We start from the raw sequence: 12,768 nt of genomic DNA on the forward strand, positions 1-12,768 counted from the left end.
TTCATCCACCAGTACCAGCAAGTCCTCTGCAGGGCTGCAGCCAACCCCTTCGTCCCCCAGCCTTATTGATACTGGAGGCTGCCTCAGCCCAGGTGCAGGACCTTGCACGTGGCCTTGCTGAACCTCATGAGTTTCACATGGGCCCACTTCTCAAGTTTGTCCAGGTCCCTCGCAATGACACCCTTTACCTCAGGCAGGCCAACTGCACCGCTCAGCTTGCTGTCATCTGCAATTTTGCTGAGGGTGCACTCGATCCCACCATCTATGTCACTGATGAAATTATTAAACAAAACTGGTCCCAGTATGGACCTCCGAGGGACACAACTCATCACTGGTCTCCATCCAGACGTTGAGCCATTGACTGCTACCTTCTGGATGTGCCCATCCAGCTGATTCCCTATCCACAGTCCATCCATCAAATCCATCTCTCTCCAATTTAGAAGGAAGGAGGTTGTGGGGGTCTATGTCAAAGGCCTTACAGAAGTTGAGATAGATGACATCGTAGCTCTTCTCTCGTCCACTGATGGAATCACTCCATCATAAAAGACCACTAGGTTGGTCAGGGAGGACTCGTCGTCAGTGAAGCCATGCTGGCTGTCGCAAATGACCTCCCTGCCCTCCCTGTGCCTTATCATAGCTTTAGGAGGATCTGTTCCATGACCTTCCCAGGCACAGAGGTGAGGCTGACGGGTCAGTGGTTCCCAGGGTCCTCCTTTCCATCCTTTTTAAAAATGGGTGCAATGTTTCCCTTTTTCTAGTCACCGCGGCCTTCACCTGACTTATTCCAATATCCTGGAGACTGCTTGGCAAGTACATCAGCCAGCTTGTTCAGGACTCCGGGATGCATCTCATCCCATAGACTTGGTATGTTTGGGTTCCTCAGGTGGTCTGGAAACTGATCTTCTCCTACAGTGGGAAGAACTTTGTTCCCCCAGGCCCTGCTTTGCGGTCCACTTGACAGGTATGAGAAGAGAGGTTGCCAGTGAGGCCTGAGGCAAAAAAGTTGTGGAGTACCTCAGCCTTCTCCTCGTCTGTTGCTACCAGTTTGCCGGTCCTGTTCGTTGGTGGGGTACGCTTTCTTTGATTCTCCTGTTCTGGCTGGCATACCTATAGAAGCTCTTCTGTTGCCGAGTTCAGCTCCAGCCATGGCTTGGCATTCCTGACCCCATCCCTGCACAACCAGGCTGCATCCCTGTGTTCCCCCAGGATACTTGTCCCTGCTTCCACTGCCTGTGCATTTCCTTCTTGCCCTTCAGGTTGACCAGCAGGTCTCAACTGGTCCATGCCAGTGTCTTGCCTTCCTTCCCAGACTTCTTACACCTGGGAACTGAGAGCTCTTGCTCTCTGTGGAGAGCAGCCTGAAAGATGTGCTTGCTTTGTTCTGCTCCTTTGTCCCCGAGGGCAGTTTCCCAAGGGGTCCTACTGACTAACTCCTTCAATAGCTGCAAGTGTTCTTCCCTAGAATTCAGTGTCCTGACTTTACTCTTCACCCTACCTATATCGCTCAGGACCGCAAACTCCACCAGTGCATGAACACTGCAGCCCAGGCTGCCTCCGATCCTGACATCACCCATTAGCTTACTTTGCGTTGGTGACCAGCAGGTCCAGTAACGCGTTCCCTCTGGTAAGGCTGTCTGTTACCTGGTTTAAGGACTTATCCTGGATTGCCTACAGCTCACCATGCTACTTTTCCAGCAGGTGTCAGGGTGGTTGAAGTCACTGTCAGCCACAAGATTCCCTTTGTTGCCTCCATCTGTAATTCTTACCCATAAGCTTTCAGCGTGTTCATACCTGTTCTTCAGAGACAACTCTTCACCATCTATCCATTTCCTGATGTAGAGGCGAACCCCTCTGCCCCTCTTCCCTCTCGTGTCCCTTCGGAACAGCCCACAGCCATCGATAGCTGCACTGTACTCATGGAATTCATCCCACCAGCTTTCAGTAATGGGAACTACGGTGTAGCTTTCTAGCAGCATGGTGGCTTCCAATTCCTTTGTATTTATTCTGTGGACATTGATTTCCATAGTTAGGATTTTTAACATTTTGGTAATGATCTGTGTTCTGGTCATCTTTTCTTTTCAGTTTTTATCTGATTTTTGTGAGACAGACTGAAAAGAAGTAGAGGGTTCAGTCAACATGATAGGTCTGAGAATCTATTGATTTATCTCAATTAAGTATGATCAACAATTTATCAGTCTTTCTGAATATTTGAGAAGAAGCAGTTAACCCTGTCGGGCATCATAGGCTTGGTTCCATGGAGTTTAAACCAGTGGTGGTCCCACTTGGCAAGGTCCTTCCCCTATCCCTCGCCCCCATCCCAAGTTTATATGCCTTTTTCCTGCTTTGCACTGACTACATTTGAATGGAAGGCGAGTCAGAGGTAGTTGCAGGGAGGTACTGCAGAAACCCAGCATGAAGTCAGCTTAAACTGCTGTGGAACCCAGCTGTGAAAGGAAGGTCTGCTGCTGCAGCTAGTTCAGTTGTCCAGCAAGAAGAACACTGAATTTTCTGAGAGGATTTGAGGTGTTTTGGTACAGTAATGAATTCTTCCTACTGTATATTGGTAGTTCATGAATAGACACAATTTTATTATGGTTTTGTCTCAGAAAATATTGTACGGGGGTTGGGGGGGCGGGGGGAGGAAGTTGTTATTTGTTGGAGGGGATTGAAGTCCTGTTTATTCTGTGTCAGCCATCTGGGTCTTTTCAGTTAAACAATTATCTGGATCGAGCATTCGAAGTACTTGGAGATTTTTTTTTTCATATAATCATCTTTTGTTACGTATGGTAATGCTGCTCATTTTTAGTTATGATGGTCCTCATGTTGTCGAAGTGTTCTGTAGCTAATACAGATTAATAGAGTTTAAGGGCAGTAGAATTTTCACATCACAGAGCATGTGGTTTACAGACTAGTAATTTGTATTTGTTTACTGTAGTTCTTCACAGAAGCACAGAGTCTTCTGTTTTGAAGGTACCAAGTGAAGAAGAACCTGCCTCATCTGGTTATTATTTTCACTGGTCAGTCATCCACTGCTTAAAAGAAATTAAAAAAAAATCAAATTCCTGATTTTGAATTAATTTTAGTTTGTTACCCAGTTAATTGTATTGTCATTTCTGTTGTGCAAAATTGAGGGATCCCATAGTTCCCAGTCTGTGTTTCCTATGAAGGTATAAGTAATCCTTGGTTTTCTTTCTGATAAGCTTTCTGTGTAAGGAATTTTCCTTGATTTTTGAACCATTTCTGTATTCTATCCATATTTCCATTTTCCCTTTAAATGTCAGGTCCATGATCTTAGGCACTTCTCTACCATATATTTATATGTGGATTTAGTGTGGAAGAGTTTCTTTGTAGGTTTGAAAGTATAGTCGTTGCTTTCTACTAAATGCTTTTAGTTTAATGCTTTCTGTTAAAGAAGGTTGAGGTGGTTTTTCATTGTGACTCGTTAAATGCTTTTCAGAGTTTGCTTTCCAGGTTACAGCCCTTCGTTCTGTGGCCCTCTAGAGGTTTGACTTTGACTTTGAATGTATAGAGCCTTTAGTATAATTCAGTAAGGCAGAGAAAAACAGTTTTGAAAGATGACCACTTTTTTACAATCTGAGAAAGGATTTGCTGCTGATTTTTGTGAGTTATTCCTAAAGTGAAAAAACTCAGAGAAGCAATATATGATTCTGCACATGGAAATTTTGAATGTAAGTAAGATAAAAGGAAGACAAACCCCCCTATTTTACTAACTCATATGCTAGCAGGAAGCAAAACCTTTTGGCTCATACCAAGTTTAGTATTAGCTAATTCTAAGATCCAAGTAAAGCTAAGTAACAAATTAGTGCGCTAATAAAAGTGACAAAATAACAAAAATAATGTACTAACCTTTTAATTTTATGTCTTAATTTTATTCAGAGATCACGATGCAGACATCAGAGACTGGGTCAGATACAAGTTCAACTGTGACTTTACAGACATCTGTGGCTGGCCAGGCAGCAGTGCCCACACAGGTAGTACAGCAAGTACCAGTTCAGCAACAGGTAGGTGGCTGTTACTTTTGGGAAGATTGAAAAAAAAATTCGGGAAGGATAGTTACATTTTAGGAGCTTGTTTTTAAAAAAAATTATTCAGAAAAGCCTTGCATTTGGACTTACAAAATTTTATTTAAACACTTGTCTGTGTATTTGCTCAGCATTCACCATTAGGGAATCAAGAACTGTCTGAAATATTTTCTTCTCAGTTCAGACTGTTGGATAGCTCTCTCTCTCTTTACCTGGATGTTGATTAGGATAGAGGCTTTTGAATACTATCTTAGGTTTGAATTGAAACTTCTATGATGCTTGAACTTAGCTAACATTTGTGGGAGATTTTGTCTGGTTAACTCTTGTAATGTTTGTGAAGTGCAATACTTTTTTCCTTTATGAAATACAAGGTTGGTAATTTTTCTCATTTTTATTTTTATTCATGGTGAGAGTTCTTTAATGGATGAATTTTATGTGATTAGTTCTTTGTTATTCCTGTATTTCAGCTTTTGAGATGAAAGATGATGATTTGGTTGCGCTACACAGTTGCTTGTTTTAAGCAAATAGGATATACATACTGAATTTTAACCGTATGAGGTACTGATCAGTGTGAGGGATTCAAGACTGGTAACTAGTTAAAGGCATATAGGCTAGTATTGTAGTTCTAATCATTGGATTGATTGAACTGTAAGGGTAGGATCTTTTATGCATTTCTGTTCTATTTTTGTCACAAGCAAATAAAGAATGAGCCGGGCTTTGATGTTAATAAACTTCGCTTGTGCAAAGTTTATAAAAAGTTTCTACTTTTCTGTGAACTCCTAGGATATAATTGGCTCCTTATTTTACCACATAAATAATGCATTAATCTCAGTCACTGACTGCATATATCTTTTCTGAAGTTACTCCAGTTGTCCTTTATTAATGTAATACTCATGTCAAAACACAGATACCCAGGAATAGCTTGGGGTTTTTTCTTCGTTGATTATACCTAAATGAGAACATGAAGCTGAATTTTTTTGTTCACTGAGTATATAAAACTGTCCCTGATGAACCTTACCTGTATCTCCTTTAGTACTGATGCTTCTGAGTTCCCTTTCATGTAATACTCCATCATTATTTTGGATTATTTTCCCGTTGGGATATTAGATTGTTTTTCCAGCTGGCTCTTAACAGTGACCATAGGAATCAGCATAATGTTTCAGTAAGGAGAGCTAAGGCATCAACCCAGCTGAGGAGAAGTTTCTTCAAAATTTTGCAGGGATTGAAGATGTGACAAAAATGTTGGGAAATCCAATGCAGACAGTATTGTGGTGATTAAAACACAATATGTGTGGGAGATTTGTGTCAAGAGAGGGTAGGTCATGTAAGTGGATGTGTGGTGAGGAGAAAAGCAAGAGTGAAGATGTGAATGTGGTATGCCAGCAGGAAATGTGATGAAGAATGTAGGTGGGATAGGTACTAGGTAATTTCAATTGTAGGGTTAAAACCAAAAAGGAATATGTTACATTGGAACAATCACTGTGTTGAGTAAATTGTAGATGTGATCTGCCCTGAGGAATTAGGTCACATGTGTCTAAAGTTGGGAATGACTTTATTTGCATTTGATAGGAATGGGCCAGTTTGCCTAAAGAAAATCAGGAGTAAGTATGCTAATTTCATAAAGTTATTCTTTTGATGGCAGAAGGAGGGCTTATTATTTCTGTGTGCTCAAAGTTAGTGATGAAAGTTGGAGGGAAGATTTTAGGTGCGTAATATATAAGATGGGCTTTTGTTTTTTTCTGTGGTTTATAAAAGACAGCTGTATCCAAAATATGTGTGAATATTCGCATTTGAATTATATTGTCTTGTGAATATCATTTACTAAAACAGTAGAGCACCTCTTGGATTTTTTTAAAATTCAAAGATACTGTAACATAAGTGTCTGTATATGCAACAATGTTGCATAAGCCGAAACTTCTGTATTACCATGTTTACAGTAAATTAGCATTAATTTTTAGTGAATAATGCCATTTTAGATGAGTTTGGGTTTAATTAATATTAAAGCAGTGTATATTATTTCATTTTTCCTAGTGAGGTCTTTGCTTCCCATGTGTACATTCCTGCATGTGCACCGTAATTAAATGACATTTTATGCATGCATTACTTTGCGGTTGTATTCATGACATCAGTGTTTCATTTATGCTTACAAAATGTTTGATTTTTTTTTTCAAAATTAAATATTTTTTCCCTGAAGAAGAGAAAGGTTTAAGTGGAAGGGTAGACTAAGCCTACTTGCTACAGGTGTGTTTATATGGAAGCATCCTGTCTTATGAGTGAACAGCAAGAGAGTAACCTTTGATATTTTCAGCTTAAATGAGTGCTTAATTTGCATATAGCTGGTATAAATGTGGAACTCATAAAAGTTTGCTGTAATGATCCAAAAATACAAAAAAAAAAGGTACCATTAACAAAAACCTGAGCTTCCCCTCTTCTCAAAGTGGCACTAGTAGCAGCTGGATTTATGCAGCACAGCAGCTGTCACTGTTGAGATGGAATGGTAAGGGGACAAACATGTCCACCTGTAAACAAAAAGCAACAAGAGTAAGACCAAAAAGGTGGAAGTGTAATTAAATTCCAATTTAATAGTCTGAAGAATTTACTTAGTCTTTTGTTTCCTCAGATATGGGGATTTGTCACTAATGTATCATTGCTTTTTCAACAGGCATCCTTTAGCACAGTGCAGTAAGCTTCTAAAGATTCAAAATGAATCTCACTTTGTAGTTTATGGCATGCAATGTGGAAGGATTGGAGAAATAAAACTAAAACAAGGCATTTATTCATATTCACCATACATGATGGCCATTGCGTTCACAAAGCATTGTATCATTAACTGGAGATGCAGACTTCTGCTAATCAAAATTGCTCTTAATGCAAAATCATGTTTAGCATATGAAAAACATAATCATGAACTGACATTAGTCATTATATAAATATGAATGTGCTTCGAGCATTATAACATGTGCTATTTATGTGTTGCTTGCCAAAAGTAATCCAGACTAATGAAGGTATAAAAGTTATTTTTGTCTCTTGAGAACAGAAAACGCTGTACCTCCAATTTGTTTGCATAGGCACTGTAAATAATTATATGTTATTTTTTAAATGAAGTTTAAAAATCTTCATATATTTTGCCCTATTTTTGTACTATTTGCTTAAGAGTACTTGGAAGATAAGCACTTTTAATTGGAAATAAAAATTCTCTCAAATTTTGTTTTTATACTTCAATGTAATTTCTGCATTTCAGTATGCTTTTAGGCACTTTATTTTGTTGTTGACAAACTTTCATAGATACAATATAACTTAGTCCTGCATTTGTCCTCAGAGGTAGTATAATTAAGAACATAATTTATTTTCCTTTTTTTTTCTTCAGCTAGTAATTATAATTACACATGTATATTGAAACAAGCTTTCGTTTGCCTCGTGTTCTCCTGGAACATTTCAGCTGCCTGCTTATAATCCTATTCCAGTTATTTATTTCAGGCTAGAATCACTGAAGCAAAAGGAATGAAAGATCTTCTGTCTGACTCTACTTAACTTGTTATTTCTGATACATCAGTTAATTTTCTGTTTTCCAGCCACAGAATAACAATTACCATGAATAGCTCACCAGACCATGCAGAACATACGATTTTTGAACTTGCATAGTGTCACTTTTTTAATACATATTTCTTTGTATTTTCTGTTTTCAGCCTGAATCTTTCAATTTTTGGATTATTTTTTAAAACAAGAAGACCATTTAGGTTTAGATCGCTGTTGAATATTCTGTCTGTGATCTCCAATTTCTGCTGCACCACAAACAATGAAGAATATAGCTGATACAATTCCATTAACAACTTAGTAAAAGGTGCAAGAAAAACAATAAATAAAACAGAAGAGAAGAAATAATTATTTTATTTTATTTTTACAATCCCCACAATGAATGTTGATTATTATTATTATTATTTTGGTGGTGGTTTGTTTCCCTGTAATCAACGTCTTTTCAAACGATGTTATGCTCATAGAAAGTAGATGTACACATTTTATTTCTTCCTGTTGTTGAAAGTTAAAAGGAAAATCCAGAGGCACTAGATTCAATTCTCATGAAATCATTTTTCCCAAAATGAAGTAAAATAGGAAATAAAATTAGTATTGGAGTTATGACAAAGATTTTCATCATGGCAGAATTTTCATATACAAGGCCATCGTAAAGGCCACTTACTTATTTAATTTGTCCTTGTTTGACAGGAAAAATATTTACCTCTAATTTTCTCTACCTCAAGGCTGTTATGTATGTTGCAATACAACATAGTGACTAAAGCTTCTTTGGGCACCATAATCAATTTGACTGTAGAAGTACTGAGTTTCAGAAAAGCTGAAGCAAAATAATTTCTTTTATAAACCATCTTTTTTTATTACTGTATTGGAAAATAAATAACCTAACTCAGTGGCCTTTTTGTATTGGATTTAATTGTTAAAATTCAAAGAAAAAACATTTTGATCTACAAAAGTAGATTTTTTTAATAGCGCTGAAGTGTATTTGTTCTTAAATGTTGATTTAAAAAATAAGGTACTTTATTTGCATAGTTATGACATTTCTAGTAATACTGCATATTAGGCTAATAAAGAATTTATGTAAAATCAGTAAAAATTCAAAACTAATCAATGAAAATGTTAACTTTTTTTGATATTTTGTTTTATGGTATTTTGTGGTGGTGGTGGTGTTCCAAAACAGAAAATAAGCACTTTTTGGATTTTTTCAGTTTCCTGTCCAATACACACTGAGCTTTGATACACTTTATACCATTTTGTCCCACAGTATCCTCTTAGTTCTGCGGTAAAGGTCTTGCACTGTGCTGAGTCTGTTGTTTCTGAAATCATAGTAGCTGGTATCCAAGAATAATGGGAGATTATAATACATTGTATAGAATGGGAATGTGACCAACATTCACTGATGGGAAGTTTTTAATGTGTTTGTACATACTGTAGAGTTCCCTTTTGTCAATATACATGCTGCAGGGAGAACAATCACATTTTCTTTATTAATAGAAAAATATCATGGGTTTTTTTTGATAGGGAGTAAGCCATATCCAGCGTGTGTGAATAGGGAATGAAGTGCATTTTGGGAGAAGTTGGAAAAGAACATGGAATTTGTACTGAGAACAGCATCATTTCCACAGTGTTTCCCCAGCTGTACTACTAGGACAGAAAATGGAGTGTATCTATTACATGGCAGATGACAAATTACTGATTTGAAAAACAAAGCCTGCTTTCAAGGTGTTTTCTCACTGTATAGGTTAAGTAGATCAGTTTGATGCTCTGTAATAGACTGTTGAACAATGAGTCCCTTTCTCCCATTGATTAAAGGTCACAGAACTTGAGTCACCCAAGTTGAAGTATTTTTAGTCAAAAGCTATCATAATACATTGCATATGTGTTTCACAGAAGCGCACATATACATTTTAGCCAATTATTGCATGAGTAGACAGTTTTGTCACAGATTGACAAATTTGAATATTGATTCCGATTCTAATCAATAGCAAGCTTACAGTTTTAGTTTTCTTACAGTGGGTTTGGATGAAGCCCATTCCATGAAATTGTGATTTGAATTAAGTTACGAAGTCAAAGCTGATGGAAACAGACATAGTTTAATTCTTTGAAAATGTGTTTGCACAATACAGCTGTTTCTGTTTTTTTTTAATTCAAAAAACTGTTCTAAAGACTAGTAACATCCATAATCTGGATCAGAGTGTTTTGTGCTAACTTTGACAACTGAATCTTTCTGTTAAAAAACCTGAGTATTATTAGGAGACCCAGCTGTATTTTACCTTAATAATTAGAAAACATCTTTAAACTGTATCTTTTGAAATTGAAAAATCACATTTCAGTTATATTCCTCAATTTCTGTAATGATTCATGTGGGAAACCAGAAAACTTTGGATTTTAATACATATTTTAACCATCACATTTTGTCTTATTGCTGTTAACAGATAGAAACATCTGATTTTCTATCATGCTGGTATTAGTGCATTCAAAACCTTGGGTGTTTTGGGGTTTTTTTTCAGAATATAGATTTTAATGGCAACCTAAGGGAAGGTTTCTATGAAAATCTAGATTTTCCTTTCACAGTCTGAGTCAATACTATAAAAGACTAGTAGGAAAAATGTTCTTGTTTACAGAGCTTTTTAAAATACAACAGAGTTAAAGGTATTAAAAGTAGGGTATTCTCAAAGAACTCTTGGAGATGATCCATCAAATGAATGAAACCCAGATTAATCTGGGATTATGGTGTTTCCAGTCTTTAAAACCAACTGGGTCAGGCTGAAGTTGCCTCATAATAAAAGATCAGAGAAAAATAGCAGTCACTTAATTACTAAATATGTGCATTGTCACTTCTTGATTCAGTTCTTTGGTAAATTTTTGCCAGTCTGTGAAGATCTTTGCATCTTTTAGATTCTGGACTGCTCTTGAATCAAAATACAGCTTCTCTAAGTGATGGCAGGTGTAAAATATGGAATTCTTAATCTTTACCATGGTAGAAGACAAAAAATAAAGACTGCAAAAGAAATTTGCATAAGCTGGAGCTTCCCTGCATAGTGCATATATCAGAGGAATTGATTTCTGATTATGTGTGCTTTTACAAAACAGGCATGCCATTTTAGCTATATATGTGAAGATAATCCATACCTTACTGCCTTTTGTTGTTTAGCTCATTGACGTAAAGCCAGATTTTGTTGGAATTTGTTACAGCTGATGATATCTGCAAAAGGGGTTACTCAGATTGGCAGTTTTGATCTGTAATTGTGCATTGGGTCAAAGCATTACTGGGAAAAAAGTTTGTATCCCTGTATTTTAACTCCCATTAAATAAGACCTAAACCATCTTAATAGGAACCTTTATTTCTAAACTTACTGCAACACATTTGATCTGTGATTTTAAGGCTTGTACTATTCAGGACTGGAAGGAAAAAGGAAAGGCATATATGTGGCCAAATGATACTTTCTTCCATAGTAAATGTAATTCTGCAAAGCATAGTTACATTTAATTTCATCCTTGTTTTGCTTTTCCGTTAGTTCTGTCTTTGGCACTGAAGGTATGTATGCTCCATGGGCATGCATCTTCAGTGTTAGGGCTCCATTTACCAGGCTTACAGCACAAATACCGTGTAAAACCACTACCTTTCTCTTCTGTTGCTGTGACATGCCTTTAGTAATCATGAGAACAGAACTATCCCGTATTGTTTAGAAACCATTAGGTACACTGAAGCATCGGTCTTTCTTTACAATATCCCAAATTTCTGGTGTTCTTGTTTTCAGGTACAGCAAGTGCAGACTGTACAACAGGTACAGCATGTCTATCCAGCCCAGGTTCAGTATGTGGAGGGAAGTGACACAGTCTACACTAATGGCGCTATGTAAGTTGGCAAATGATCAGAATTTGAATGTTTATTAAAATATGAAGTTAAATATATATTTTCAGTTAGTGCATTTTAGTTGGAAAGAAAAATGATTCAATCAAAGCTCTTTTATTGTCAATACAGTTTTTTGGATGAAAAGCTGAATTCACACTGGTTTTATTAAGGCAGAATTCTAGTGTAAATAGAATTCTTGTGATTGTTTGAGTTGAACTTACATGAGATTACATATTCAGCATAGTGTTTTTCAAAAAAAGCACTTTTGAGTTTATGGGCAAGTTCTGTCCATAGGACATACCATGTAACTTCCATCCTCAGGATGTAATGCAGGGCCTTCTGTGTTCCTGGCTGCAATCCTAGTGCCAATTCTAGGCTAAACCTAGAAAGGTATAGCAGCTGTAGTTATTATTTAAAAGAAATAGTGATGTAATTTCATTCCTGTGTTAAATAAAATGAGCTAAGTAATTTTTTTTCCAAAGCAGTGAGGAGAGGCAGAGGAAGGAGCGCAACATTGTCTCCTTTTTATGCTTCTTTAGCCTCTTTTCTACACATTATTTTGTATTTCCTGCTTCCGTGAACACGCTTTTCCATCATCAAGTTCCTCTTTCTGATACACAAACTTAGAAACATAGAAAGAATACTCTTATGTCAATGAGACCTCTGGAGGTAACCTAATCTAATCTTTGACTTGGAGAAGCACCAGCTTTGAATTTGGCTCAAACATCAAAGCAGGATCGTGTTGCTTGGGAAGAAACTTCTCTACCGCTTCTTTTCATTTACCATTTTTGCTGTGTTAGTGGCTTTAAAGAAAAATTATTTAGAACACTTCTTTATTGTCTGCAAGTACTTAGTTGTTGGTAATCCTAAAGTGATTCAAAAGAGCAATATTACTTGGATCAGAGACTTCTGATGTTAACACTGGCAGCATGTTTCTGCTAGCACATTTTGCTTAATTCATTTTTCACATACTGTCTTGTCTGTTTTCTTCTCGCTTGTAAATTCTTAACAATGTGTCCTAAATATGCATTAGATTTTCCTATTGTACTGGTTTTGGCTGGAATAGTGTTAATGTTCCTCATAGTACCTGGTCTAGTGTTATATTTTGGATTTGTGCTGCAGACTGTCTTGATAATACAGGGATGTTTTAGTTCTCACTGAGCAGCGCTTACACAGAGTCAAGGCCTTTCCTGCTTCTCACCCCACCCCACTAGTGAGTAGGCTTGGGGTCCGCAAGAAAATGGGAAGGGGCATAGCTGGGACACCTGACCCCTACCGACCAAAGGGATATTCCAAATTATATGATGTCATGCTCAGCATAGAAGACTGGGGGAAGAAGGA

General features: G+C 37.2%; 1 protein-coding gene across 3 annotated transcripts in view; it reads left to right on the forward strand.

The window, feature by feature from the left end:
- The window catches only part of RFX3 (regulatory factor X3), a 127,990-nt gene that overhangs the window by 57,836 nt on the left and 57,386 nt on the right, over positions 1–12,768 (forward strand). For all 3 annotated transcript variants that reach the window (XM_037373169.1, XM_037373170.1, XM_037373168.1), the window contains exons 2-3: positions 3,898–4,022; positions 11,333–11,430. In XM_037373169.1, the coding sequence (XP_037229066.1) occupies positions 3,906–4,022; positions 11,333–11,430 (215 nt within the window). In that variant the 5' untranslated portion in view covers positions 3,898–3,905. The remainder of the gene's footprint in view (positions 1–3,897; positions 4,023–11,332; positions 11,431–12,768) is intronic.

Source organism: Falco rusticolus, chromosome Z (assembly GCF_015220075.1).
Source record: "Falco rusticolus isolate bFalRus1 chromosome Z, bFalRus1.pri, whole genome shotgun sequence".
In the NCBI taxonomy this organism is placed as follows: Eukaryota; Metazoa; Chordata; class Aves; order Falconiformes; family Falconidae; genus Falco; species Falco rusticolus.